At 40.1% G+C, this 14428-nt stretch overlaps 1 protein-coding gene across 3 annotated transcripts in view; it reads right to left on the bottom strand.

Moving 5' to 3' along the window:
• The window catches only part of LOC119744375 (zinc finger protein castor homolog 1-like), a 68604-nt gene that overhangs the window by 22915 nt on the left and 31261 nt on the right, over positions 1 to 14428 (bottom strand). For all 3 annotated transcript variants that reach the window (XM_038220274.1, XM_038220276.1, XM_038220275.1), the window contains exons 3-4: positions 6597 to 7890; positions 1673 to 2137 (exon numbers count right to left, since the gene is read on the bottom strand). In XM_038220274.1, the coding sequence (XP_038076202.1) occupies positions 1673 to 2137; positions 6597 to 7815 (1684 nt within the window). In that variant the 5' untranslated portion in view covers positions 7816 to 7890. The remainder of the gene's footprint in view (positions 1 to 1672; positions 2138 to 6596; positions 7891 to 14428) is intronic.

The raw sequence follows: 14428 nt of genomic DNA, 5'->3' as shown, positions 1-14428 counted from the left end.
TCCTCAGACACGACTGCTTTGGGCATTTTTATATACTTTTCCTCTTTGTAATGATTTCAAGTTGATTGTGCAACTACATACAGTGTAGTTTATTTCCAAAAAGCGATATATCAATTTCAAAAAAGTGAGAAAGTTGTACAATGTACTGCTATGAAAACGAGAACATAGACAGTATAATAGCTGTTTCTGAACTACATATTTCGCTCATTGTATTCATAAATTATGTTTAACTGTATAACAGCGAACCGTCGAAACTGACTTTTAGCCAGGGTGACCGTTTTAGCCGATTTTTGGCTAACTTTGACAGAATTTTTGTTAAAAAACGAGTTTGACAGAAAATTTGACAGAATGGATTTTTTGGCAGATTTCTGGCAGAATTCTGCAAAAATGGTTATTTGACAGAAAAACAGCAAATTTGAACCAAACAAGGTACATCGGTTTAAGAAAGCTTCCATCCTTTCAAACAAACCCTTGCATTAAGGGACAGGTTGGCTGGTCTAGGTGCTGAGGTTCACTGGGAAACGCACTTCAAATGTCGTGGCCAGATCCGTGTTTTGCTGTAAATGTACGCGATAATTTCACATCATCTTTATGAGACTATAGATTGTTTATAATGTAATTTGAACCTTAATTAAGGCAAAAGTACCAATCTGCATGTGATTTTCAGTGTTTATAGTGTATGTCGAGTAATTCTGGGGAATTTGGCAGATTTTTGATAAATCTGACAGATTTTTGATGTGCATTTAGCAGAATTTGGCTCTGGCCTTACTGTCACCCTGCTTTGAGCATCTAGGAGAGGGCAGGATTCCAAAAGTGGACAAAATGGTATCAATAGCGTTTTGGAAACAAGTTCTTCATTAATTCATGTCTTTTATTTATTAATCATAAATCAACAAGAACAAGAAAAAGACATGGAGGAAACCTATAGAACATCATGAACGTGAAAGACGAACCAAAAGAAACAGTCTAAATGTCAGTGAAGCAAGGAACTAGAAATAATGTTGAAGCAGAAAAAAATCTGCAGAATTGACAAATTTAAAAACAATTTAGCGTAACAAGAAAAGCATAAACCAGGGAATAACGGTTGCTTGGCTAGGTCAAGGGAAAATTAATGAATGGGATGAGTGATAAGAAAGGATACCTTAATCCTGAGAATCAATTCAAACAGGTTTTTTTTTTTGAGTAGAAGATAACGAAGTATGAGACCAGTGCTGTTTTTGACATGGTACCGGTAGTGTACACATACATTAACTTATACACACGATTGACTTTGAGCCCTGACCTACACCACGTTATGGGGACGTTTTTTATTGTTAGGCAAGTTAGGATCGAGTTATGGGGACTTTCTGCTGTCCCCACAGCATTTTCGGTCCCCACAAATACCGGTTCCTCGTACAGATGAGTGTCTGTCCCCACAACTATGGAACAAGACTGTGTGAGTTTTGCTTTTTGATTTCATTGATTTTTCTTATTTTTCAAATGTTCGGGGTCCAATTTGTATGGAGCTGGAAGGCTGTAAAGTTTTCATAGCGAATTCATGTACTGAGCAAAAAAGTAAGCGGGGAGCCAGTCACAGTCACTGTGCAATCACATGGACTTTAGCTGGTAACCACTTTTTGCTAAGCGAACATTTTCGGTGCTTAGTGCATTTGTGTGTTTCGGAGCGACTTACCAGCTTCTAAGCTCTGAATGAAGAAGTCATACTTGGAGAACCGTTTGGGTCTGAATTCATCCTCCCCCTCCTCTAGCTCCGCCCCTTCCTCTCTACCCTTCTGCTCGTTGATGAGGTCTTTCACTGTCTTTGACGTCTTCCCAAACGGTGGTGGGGGGAGTCTCATCTTGGACTGGGGCTCCGTCGCTTGCGGTAGAGACGCTACTCTTCCTCCAACGCCTGCCTGAGAGGCCAACTGCGATGTGACGTCGCCCCCTAGCGGATTGCCCTGGGTAGGCAGGTCATCGGATTCATCGGTACCTTGCGGTAGATGGGAACCGGTGTCGTCTGGAGAAGTGCTGGAGTGGGCTGCGTGGAGTCGAGCCAGATCAGGGATGTGGAGGCTGGCTCGTCGATGGATGTATTTCTTGATGGCATCCTTTTTACGTTTACTCGAGTTCTTCTCTTCCATTTTCTGTATGTTTTCTGTTGGAAACAGTATCAAAATCATAAAATTCATTTGAATAAAAATTGTCCGCAATTTTATTTTTAATACTAAAACTTGTCCACAAATTTATTTTGATAATAAAAATTGTCCACAAACACCATTTCCTGTTTGGACAGGTATAAAATAACAGCGAGGTTTGTTGCAATTTAAAGAAAACAATAGAAATCAACACTAGCAAAAAACACACTTTCACAGAAATGCGAAGAAGAAATCAACTGCAAGCCGGCCTCGCCTTCAATTTGCCATTTAGGTCTTGTCCATTAATCTGCCTCATACCAATCGGTCAAAATTTACCCAATATTCATAACAAACGGACAAAATGAGATTGCTCATCAGACCAAGCGCAAACAACGCGGGGGCTTATTATTATTTTTTCCCCCTTGCCTATTATTAAAAGCAAGAATAATAATCATCGTTTCGTGCGCTTCTTCCCCAACCCAAGCTGTCTCGACCTTGGGTCCCAACGTTCATTTACTGCGATTGGATTCTCCTAATTCCATTACGTGATTAGTGACCGGGGCCTTTTAGCAAAAACCAAGGCATCTTTTCTTTCTTCTTTATAAACGGGCATAATTGGTAATGGGGCCGGAAGGTTAAAATGTGAGTTTTTTTTGTGGTCATCTTTTTACATTTGCTGTTTAGAAGGCCAAATATGGGGTGTGAGAATACCGTGTGGGTTTTGGATGTGAAAAATCTGAGCATCTTTACGTAAAACACACTCGCATACAATGTGTAGTTTTCACAAAAAGAAAAAAATGAATATTTCGTCATGAATTCATTTCTTGATGAAAATGGTTATCAATCTGTGCACAGTTTGTTGTTATTATTTACCGTAAACCAGTGTCAGAGATCAATGTATACAATGTTCCTGCAAGTTCCCTTCCTCCTCTCCATATCCTTCCTTTGTGACCATAAAACAGACTTCATATCTCTAATTCCATTTCCATCCTTGTAAAGTTCATTCACTTTTTAAAGAGAGTTTATATGTTTCATGTCTTAACAAAATTGCAAACGTTTGTCCCTGTCTGTTAGTAGTGCATACGCAGGTTACTTTCTCAAAAACTTTTCCTGAAAAAAAACCAACAAAATTTTGTCCTGACACAGTTGAGAAATTTAAAATAATCCTTACAAAACTTAGAAAAATCTACAGCGTCTTCATCTTAACATCATTTTGGAATTTCTACTTTGATTACTCAACTCCTTTTTCCCAGCCAAAAATCCCTTTCTGTGTAAAAAGAGCAATAATTAAATGACCACGGTCAAAAATAGTTCTCTACATTTTCAGAAACCAAATGATCCCGAAAATGTCTGTTATCTCGAACATGACTCACAATCAGCCAGCCTCAGACGACACGCAAGCTCCTAGCGCTGGAAAAATTAACTTTGTCCTTTACTGCATACCAAACATGGTCAGTCTTTTTCTTGCCGTGGGAACTACAGCCGTGGCTAAGCCCACGGACAGCGAATGCCACCCATTCTTAATAAAAACCGTATCTCGCTGTTTTTCTTAGGAATATTAATTAAGTGACGAAAGCATAATTCCTCGGGCAGATCGGAAAGGGGTGTTAAGATGCCATGAAATTTTAATGGCCTTATCAGGTAACCTGTTTTAATTTGGAGACTAAAGTTGGGAACATACCGGTTTATGATGAAATTCTCAGTATTTTTTTTTGTCAGTTTAAGGTTCAACCTGTACATATTGCACACATGTACAAATAATTAATGAAAGTGGTTTAGAATTAGAGCATACATGCATTGACCAACTGCAAGAAACACATCTGAGATCCAGAATAATCTTGCGGTTCTTTTAAAAAAAAGATAACTAGGAACAGGAAAATTAGCTTGTCCCTTGGAATAAAATTCATCTTCTGGAGCGTGAGGCGAGTCAACCCATAGAAGTGATCCTGGATGGCATTTCACGCTGCGTGCAATTTGTGCAAGAACTGCGTGCAATGAACACGTAATTATGCATATTTGCTGCATACCAGTGGTTAAGCTATGAATATTTGATCAGTTTAAGACAAGGCAATGGACTAAATATCCCGGGGGAAAAGCTGAAGAAGAAAAAAACAAGGAAAAAAACTGAAAAAGCTTTAATGAGAATTGCACTGAACTATGTATACGAAGGCTCTCTGATAAACAATCAGATTGTAAGTGTTGATGTCAAAGGATAAGGGACGTCAGTAGGGATTTCTCATAAAAAAAATAAAATGACATGGTTGTCTTATATTGTCTTAACATAAAATTGTGTACATTGTATATTACCGTGCATGATTGCACATGAAGAGTACATGAATGTCTAAGTATAAAAGTACAATATTTATTTAGGTTTGCTCTTCACCATTATATTTTTATATGTACTATACATACATGCATGTCTTCTGCAATGCCTTCTGTACAGTACCAGTATGATGTTAAACTAAAAATCTCCCTTAAAATTGCATCTGATACAGTGGTACGTTTGTACAAGACACATGTGCATTTAAAGGGCATATACATCATTTGCTTTTGCTGTAATTTTCAGAAATGGATGAAATTGGGGGGTTGGAAATATATAGCAAATATAGTTACACTGACTTTTTTGAGGTTTTGGGTTTGAAAGTGCTATATAAACCAAGAAAAACAATCATTTTCCTGTAGTCTGGTTCCCTGACTTCATATAAGAAGAAACAGAGCAGTTTACATACATTGGGGAATTGTAAGGTCAGGGAACCAGTCTAGCTGGCTTGTACCCGTTCATAGGTGTGTAATCGATTGCAAACAAGTGCGATGGTCAATTGGGGCCAGTATTTGAAAAAAAGCCAGTTTTTTCCAACGCTGATCGGCCGATCAGCGTTGGAAATTGATACAAAAATACCACTTTTCTTGAAAATGACAGTATACCAGGTGCCATGATTTTACAGGATGCTTTACACTGTCATTCACTAACAGTCCAGCAAGGCATCTCAAAATGATTTGGTAGTTTCATTTTTTGATGTTTGCAAATGTTGTATTTTCCCTTTAAGTACCCGTACAAGTATTGTATGCATGCATCACCTATCAGTTAAAATACAGCATGCTCTGGAAACCCAAATGCCCAAAAATCTCAATGTGACAAACCCTAAAGTAAGATGCTTATACAATTTGTTTTATGGGTTCAACTTCATGTGGTTCATGTTAATGGAAGTGCCTGTTCATGGGTAACTCTATAAATTTAGGGTCCACTTTTTTTCCTGTCCCTGTTACATATATTACATGTACAATTTTGTAAATTCTGGATCCACTCCTAAATTGATGTTTTTTTTCCCCTAAGAGTGATGATGTAAATGAGAATAGTTTGAACTCATTTTTCATGATACTTTAGTTTAGGGGCAGATTAAGAAGTTCAGAGGTACGGTAACAGGGACAGAAAACAAGTCACATGGAGCCTAGATTTAAACAACGACCCATATTTGTTTTGACTAAAGTACGCTTAATTTTGTACCATATCTGGTAATGCACATGCACTAAAACAATACATTGTACTAGTACATCCTTTATCCCATTCCACAGAACAAGGAGGAAAAACATCCGCAACACTCTGATTATTCAAGTCTGGGATTTCTTTGGAGGGCACAACTTCCTTGCTCTCCAGCCAGTAAACCAACTCCGTGTTTTCACAATTTGAGGACTCACAGGGGCTAGGTTTACATGCCCGGGGCCGCCTGTTTAGGCTACGGTACCGGACTCGAGGCCCTCCGTCCGGGAACGAGTTACCCACTCTGCATGTGTAAGTGTTACATCTGTGGAGTCCGTACACCAGACATTGGGCTGGATTAGTAGCTGCGTAGAGGTAACCCAACCTTAAATTTTGGCATCAAGTTTGAATAATCACAAGGTCTGGTTTGGAATAATGCTCATTTTCAATGTTCAGGTTTTTTGGGGGGAAACACACGGTGGGCAAAGTTATGGAGATACGTGCCGGTGGTAATGCTGACAGGAAACTGTACTGGTCAGTTCACAAGGTCAATATGGCCACTTACAACAACTCGGTCAAAATTTGTCAAGTTTGATTGCACTAGTGGCCAACAGTTTATGCATGTAAAGTACCTGTGCGTTAATATTAAAACATGTGTACAAAGCACATTTACAGACTCAATCCTAGTTGAATTCTTCATGTGCATTATGTACCCACAGTCTTTTAAATTAGACTCCTACATGTACAAGACATTGGCAGTGGGGGAGGAGTGGGGGAGGAGGAGGGGGGAGGAGGAGGGGGAGGGGGAGGGGGGGGGGGGGAGAGCCATCCCGAAAATGATGTTCTGGTGGTGTTCTAAGAGCCCAGAGAAATACATAACCCACGGCCTATATGGTTGATTATTAAGACAAATATCACAAAACGTTTACAAGACGAATAGAGACAAAGGAAACAATGAGGTATTAGATCAACAAGAACAATTTTGCAAGAAAGATACTTACTGAAGCTGAAAGAGTCCAACGGTACGTCCTTTGCAATATCTGGATTGGATCTCTCCTCGAACCCGTACATTCCTATGAGTTCGTTCATTGTGTCGCCGGCGTACTCCTGCACAACCGACGGGTCGTAGGAATTACCGTGCTTGTCCTTCTTGCCAAAGACAGGGAGTGGTATTTTCAGAGGGATGCGCCTGAAGTCTGCTGGGATAGTGTAATCTTCGTCCTGATTATTATCATCGTCATCATCGTCAGTGTTTCTGTTCAGCGTGTCTGGGGAGGGTTTTCCTGTCTCATTCTGCATTGTTGATGAGGAATCGGCCTCCTCCATGCCTTCCTCTGAGACTTCACAGATAACGTCGTTTGTGGCCAGGCCTTCTTCGATCGGTTGACCTGATTGGTCGTCCGTCAGGCTCCGTTCTGCGTATTCCTGTATTGCTTTAAGATTGCTCAAGTTTGCCGGGTTCGGTGTGTCATCCAACTCATCCAGGCTATCTTCATCATCACCATCACCCTCCTCGTACATCTCACGATAATTGCCATTCTCGCTGGGCAAATCGTCTGCGTACCACAGAGGCGTATCGTCGCTCGTCGGACTCGACCGGTTGCTGAGGGCGCCCTCAATTTGTGTCTTATATACATAATTATTGCCTTGGTTGTCTGCCGAGTCCAGGTCCTGACGAGACAGAGATATTTGCATAGAGGTTGAATCGCTTGTGTTGCTTCCCTGAGATTTGTTGCTGCATCCTCTGTTGATTGTTTTGGACATCCCCTCGCCCCCCGGATATCTCATGTCCACTGCTAACGAGTCTGAGTAACCATTTTCATGCGGTGGGTGAGTATCCACCGAGTCCACAACACGGCGGGGGGCCAGTTTTAGCCTGGCCTTGCGCTTGCTTGCACCGCTGAGTATTTTGGTTGTTTCGGCATGGCCGTTGAGCAGACCTTTCCCCAAAAGCGGGTCTGCTTCCAGGAATCCATTCTCCTCGTTGCCTTCATCCTGGCTGTTAGTTGATTCGCTGTCCAGTTCGTTGGCGCTGTGACATGGTGACACGCCACTCTCAGACCCATTCAAGATCTCCCTCCGTGCAGTGGATGACGGGTGATGTCCGGTGACTGGACCTCCCTGGTGCTGTAGCGATATCCCGTTGATGGGCGCACCGTCCGTCAGTCCCTCCTTCAGCTTGGCGCAGATGGCATCTAGTTTCAACGTGAACTTCTTCATGGTGATTCGGTGTGCAGGGTGCAGCGTGAATGTCCCAGACGGTTGACTTCTGCCTCATGTTTTAGTGCATAGTTCCTGCAAAAGGGTTATAAAAAGGTGCCATTGTTTATATGATAATGAACTCTTACCACAAACTTAGGCAACCCTGAGTGAAAACTACTATAGCGCGCAAATGCAAGCGCAAACTTGCTTAGGCATGATCCAAACCCTAAGTCGCAAATATCTATAAAACCTCTTGAAACATCCTTGGGCAGCTATATGTACAGGTTCATTCAATGTTGCATTCAAGTCCATCACAAGTCCATAACAAATCCATCACAAGTCCAGTCATAAGTATATTGCATTTAATAACAAACGAATATCTTTTGCCAAAAAAACAAAATAGTTCGGCTTATTCTGACAGCCCCTCCCCTATTTTTTTTTATTGGAAAAATGAGAATAAAACACCCAAAACCATCCATTTCTACCCTTACTCTTGACTACACGCAGATGCCTCCATATGATTGTACACAAAAAATTGGAATTTTGTTCTTCTTTCCTACCTACCGGTACCCTATTTTTGAATGCCATGTAATCGGAAGCAGAACTATTTTTTTTTGCCTCATTCAAACAGCAGGTGACCTGTCTTGGGGCTTGATGCAGGCCCGTCGCTAAAGGGGGGAGGGGCAGGGCCCGTCGCTAAAGGGGGAGGGACAGGCCCCCCTGGCAAGGAATCTCCCCCCCCCCCCCTCGACAAAAACCTTTAAAAGCATAATGTGGTGTGCCCCCCCCCCCTCCCCCTCCTCTCCAAAGCCTGAAGTTGGCAATGGGGCTGGCTGGATGACTTGTAATTGACCCATGATTGGACTCAACTACTGGCTACATGCACAATTCATTTACGTGTACATGCAGGACTTGTTAAGCACAGCTGTTAACAAGTCATCACAAGTCAGTCACTTGTCAATCCCGTCCCAAGTCAACTCACAAGTTATTGAAACGAAGTGTGACAAAGGCGTTCCTTGGTCACTGTTCATCCCAGTTACTTGTGGCCTGACTTATGATTGACTTGTGATTATACTATAGATTACAACTATGCTGCTGACAGCTGTTGGGTTTAAAGTGCACTCTGAAAGTGACTTGTTGAAATATCTAACAAAAAGAAAGATGTGGAGGTTCCTTGTACCTCACGCTCTCCCTTCAGACAATAAACTTAGAAAAGCATTTTCTAAGTGAAAAAGTGTACAAGTGCCTACGTGCATGGGCGTCAATCGGGACGGGGGGAAGGGGGACAAGTCCCCCCCCCCCCCCACTTTAAAAAGTGGGGGGAATATCATATCATTTGCCCCCCCCCTCCTTTTCGTCCCCCAATAAAAATTGTAGCCTATGTTTGATTCTATAGCTCCGAATAGCTGATTCAATGACTCCAAACTTGAAAATGATGTTAAAATGATGATCTTTTGCTTTAAATAAAATTGGATAAAGTGGTCAGAAATTGCCTCAGATCCCACCACAGAGCGTCTAGAATCAAATTTCTTTCGCTTCGCGCTTCTCGCTCGCATAAGTTCTGATCAAGGTATGTCCCCCCCCCCCCGCCCACTTTTGAGAATTGATTGACGCCCTTGCCTATATGTAAAACACTAGACAAAATATTGAACAAGCATGTTAAACAGTATTTTCTTCTCTCATGGCCGTATCTTGTAAAGTTCATGTGTGCACCTCAACAACTGTTAGTTAACAAGCCAGCCAGTTCACAGCGGTGCTTGCAGGATGCATTACAGTCAGCAACAGAGAGACGTTTGATGGCAGAAATCAGAGAATATGTGGTAATTACGGAATAACGGGGCTGGGGTCACCGCGGGGATTTTGCTTATATCAACGTTGGTTTAAATGCATACACAAATTGTGCCGATGTTACTGTTATAAATGCAAAGTAACAGAAAATGGAATGATTTTTTTCAAAATCAAACTTTTTAATTCACTCTGATTTTTTTTACAATGTATGTTATCTGTGAGTGAAAGAAAAAAAACCCAACAAATTCTGCAATATGAAACAAAACATTGACAGCTTTAAGTGACACAGCACAAGTGTACATGTACACACATGTGCTTTTTTGGCGTATATAAACGTGAGTTTCACCATGTTGCGAATTAATTTAACAGAATGATTGATGGATTAGTTGAATGACATAAAAAATTACAGGAGTTGAAATAAACAGTGCATGACACAAAAATGGTACAAGTAGATTTTGGGGGTGAAAGAGACTCTGCAGAAATCTGCAAATCTCTCAAATTTGATGATTCAAAGTTTGGTGAAGACTTTTCAATTCAAGGGATTGGGGTCTGACTTTTTGGAAATGTTTCACAGAACACATTCTCTCCGTCTGTCGTCCATAAATCATTGTCTGGAATACTATAACCAACTCACCTCCCGTCCAAAAGGCTCTTTGACATCAGAACTTACTGACAACCCATTAAAACGCACAACTGGACAACTTTGGCCTATATCAACTGCACACCGCGGCCTCCCCGACCAAAATAGAACAGACAACTGTGTAACAGTCTTCCAGAATAGCCAGTCATGAATAATTCATGAGGTACTGACATACATCCGGCTGTATCATGTGTATGTGTACTCACAACTGAACTGGGATGATGCTGTATAATTAGTGTGTGACATCCACTGATAGTGACGCCACACAGCCCCTCCCCTTCATGAATTATTCATAGAAATGCAAATGATTACATCTCAGGAAAATGCAAAGAGTGAGGAGCCCAGCCAGCATCAGCTTGTTAGTTGCTTTATGGAATTCCTCGGAATTCTGATATGCACGCCTCGCCTACGGACATTCTGCACATTTTTAGGGGCCAGATCCAAGGTGAATAAATGGAAATTGGAATCGAGGCCTGAGATGAGGTTTTTTAGCGACTGACCTTTTCGTGAGTTCCGCCTGGAATGAATTAGCCTAAATCTGATAACTTGGGGCAAATTGGGCGACTTCATCCAATTTTCAATTTCTGAATTTTTGCAAGTGTCATCAGGGTCGTTAGGATTAGAATATCATTTTATGTGTGAAAAAAAAATTGAGAATAAAATAGAAATTTTTATAAAATTATTAAAATATTTGTGAGATAGGACAACTACTGTTACAAGTTTTGAGTGTTTAGCATGATAAATTTCCTAACAGTACATGTCCACTCAACAACATTTAAATTCATTCCATAATGTTTTACATTCAGTCACACAAAAAAATTGTCTAAAATATACAATATTCCAATGTAAATGTTGGCCTTGGCAATTTCTTAAAAAAAAAAAAGGAGAAATTTTCCATCGCTAATTCCAAACAGGAGTATTCTAATCGATCTCACCTCCATTCCTTTCCCTCCCTGCTGAGCCAAATGGAATTACCCCGCCAAAAAAAAAAAAAAAATAGATTTTGCATAAACCAAATTTGTATCAAGGCAAATTTTTGCTTCTGTGCAGCCAGGCTTAGGAATGTTGATATTATTACTAAGAATACGGAGCAGCACGAAGCCACGAATGTAATCTCGGAAATGGGATGATAGGAGTAATGACCCATGCTTTCAGAAATGCCAAATGGATAAACAATTTAGGGATTATTATCTGTTGGTTTTAATGGAAAACGCCGGGTCCGGCCGGCCTAGAAAAAACAGTTTTTTATTGTGGCAAGTGGTGCGCCGGGGCTCAGCCCAGCGTGATTTATCATCTTGCCAATTATTTATTGTGGGGTGAATCATTCATACCCGGTAAAAGGTTGGATAAGTCGGGGCTTAGTATTTTTTTTTCTTCCCTTTTTAGCATAATTAAAATGGTGGATTACAGTGGGATACAAGTCTTTTAAGAAAACTGAGGGTTTTTTTTTAATAAAATGCTCATGAGTCGTACATACATGTATATACATGTACAATGTAATGATGAAATAACGTAACTCTAAAAAAATGTTGAAAATGTGCTTAAAAGGCTCCTCAACAACATTAATTTCCATTGAAATCAAAAGAACTTATAGCACATGTATACACAAAGGCATTTTACACAGGGCAAATAAAACATTACAAAACATCACTACAATGTAATGAAATAGCAATACAAAGTAACAAAAAGTAATACAAAGTAGTAAATTGTATCCTGTTTCCTCCAGATTAAAGCCAACATTGCACAATTCTGCAGTTGAGAAGTTTTGATATTCCAAACTATTTCACTTAGTCATACTCATAACAAACATGGACTGAACATGTCAAATGCACTTACCAGTTTACCAACACTACGCAACATCCAGAGAGAGAAATGGGCCAAATTTTGCTTTGAGATCTGCACACAAATTGTACAACAGCTGCAAAACACTTGTCTTTTTATACTTCATCAAAACAAAAGAATTTCAAGAACGGGAGCTGGCTAAAAATACTTTCAAGATTCCAAGAGCGCTTAAACACATAAAAAAACACCAAACCAATATCGTAGTTTTGCTTTCAAATTTATGTGAAATGCTTTCCATGGAACATTCTTCTCTAAATGTAAAGGAACTTAAAAGATAGAATAGAAGAATTTGAGGGTTACATGGTACATGTTCCTAGAGTTTCACAAAATGGAATTCCCCTTGTATTTCTAGAAGTATTGTCGATTTAAATGCTACACGGTAAACTTTTTAGTTCTTTTCCAAGAAAATGTCATTTCCACTTCTATTGCAACCAAAAAAGGATGTATCCAAATTGATGAGTTTTCAACAGGAAATTGTTAAAAGTGTATTTTTTCAGAGATATTTGGCCAAAACCATTTTCAAATCTCTATGTGTACATATGATGGCAGTTCAGGGAAGAAAGAAAAGTTTTTTTTTTTTCAAGGAAGTAATTTTTGGACACATCTTCTTCTTCACTTTGACAGCAACCAAAAGTACCTGTGCAGGCACCTTGTAGTTTCAAGTCAAGAAGAAACATACAAAATGGGAATTCCTTGGTTTATCCAGAATAAAACCAGCTTACAAGTTTAAATGATGTGAAGAACAACGCACGTTTTCGTTAAACATAAAGATACGTTAAAGCAATGAATCAAAAATTTTCTTTTTTTCTGAGAAAACATTTAAACGAACACCTGTGTCTGTCCTTCAGAAGTTAAAAAAAGAAGTGGGAATCCCACAGATTTCCAAACAAAATTCATGTTTACTGTACATGTACTGTACATGAACGTACACAATGTGCATTGTAGAGCATTTCACGGTCTTCTTTCCAATCAATTAACTCCGGGCACAAACAGGTGATGTGATAACTTTTGAAAGCCCAAGTTGGCAGGACACACAGTGTGCGCAGTATGATTAACATGCGCATTGCGTGAAGTACAATGTACGCACAACCGGATGTGCACCAACCCGTAACTTCTTCACACAGGGGTGTGAGTGACCTCTGATAAAAATAGCTGAAAACAGCTGAAAAAGGCGTAAAAAAGCTAAACTTTGGAAATCTCCTATACTTTTGTACACAGCAAGTGAGGGAAAAAAGCTAGAATCCAAAACAAAAAAAGCTGAAATCAGCTTAAAAGCTGAGATTTCACACCCCTGTTCACATGAGCACCAGGTGTTGTCAGCAATGCGCTCGAATGTCCCTCCCAGTGGTCTCCCCAACTCTCCCTTTTGTAACCATTGAGGGGGTGCTTTTGCACGGAGACTTTCTTGCTCTTTGCATAAAAATCACGATGGCAAGACTGCACTTATCACAGACTCTTTGGTATTGTCACTATCTACATGTATGTGTGTTGTAGATTGCTAAGTTTTTATATCAGAATCCAATCATGCAACCAGAGCTTACTGGTACAGCCTGTCTTTCGGATAAACCATGTTAACTCATCAAAGGGCTCTGAAGTCCTGATATCTTCCTAAACATGATCTACATTGTACACAAGAACACCACATGTATGTGAGAGTGCTACCGGTATATAAGCATCCAAGCAGAAGTACCCCCTAAATTGTTTACAAAAATAGAGTTGGGGACACTACCGATCCAGGGGGATGCGGAGGGTGCCAGGTGCCCATGTGAAGACACTTCAGGATTTTGACTGTACTTGCCTATGTGTTAGCACTATGAACCCGTGCAATCCCATTTTAGACAGAATCAGTTGTGGGGTGTGGCCCCTGGGTGGGGGACCTGGGGCCAGGCTAAGGGAATAGTAACTAGAAAAATGTAGGACATTCTGGTTTATTGCATAGAATCTTCAATGAAGGAAAGAAGAAAACAACTGAAGAAACTTTCCTGACGACAGCACAGTGCAAATGCTTGTAAATGAACAATATACAACAGCCTACTGAGCAAAATGTACCTCGGATATTTCATCAGAAACACCTAAAACTTGTACATTGGAAATATTGAACAAAAACAGATATGTTTTGTTGGGTCGCAGAACAAACATTGATTTTTCCTGTGTTGGATCAAATTTCGCAAATATCCTTTGTTTTTCAGCTTCCTTCCAGGAAAAGTCAAACCAATTATGCTGACTCAAAGGTCACTGGAAATCCCCAATAAATGGGAAAATAAAATCTTGGCACCAGTTACCTGCGTATTTATTCTCTGAAATTTGGTGGTTTAAAGTAACTTTGTTTCAATTTCAAATAAATTGTGAAGATTGGTTTTC

The sequence above is a fragment of the Patiria miniata genome, unplaced genomic scaffold (genome assembly GCF_015706575.1).
Source record: "Patiria miniata isolate m_02_andy unplaced genomic scaffold, ASM1570657v1 HiC_scaffold_7, whole genome shotgun sequence".
Lineage (NCBI taxonomy): Eukaryota > Metazoa > Echinodermata > Asteroidea > Valvatida > Asterinidae > Patiria > Patiria miniata.
Note: the sequence above shows the minus strand (reverse complement) of the source record. Positions and strands in the feature narration are given on the sequence as shown.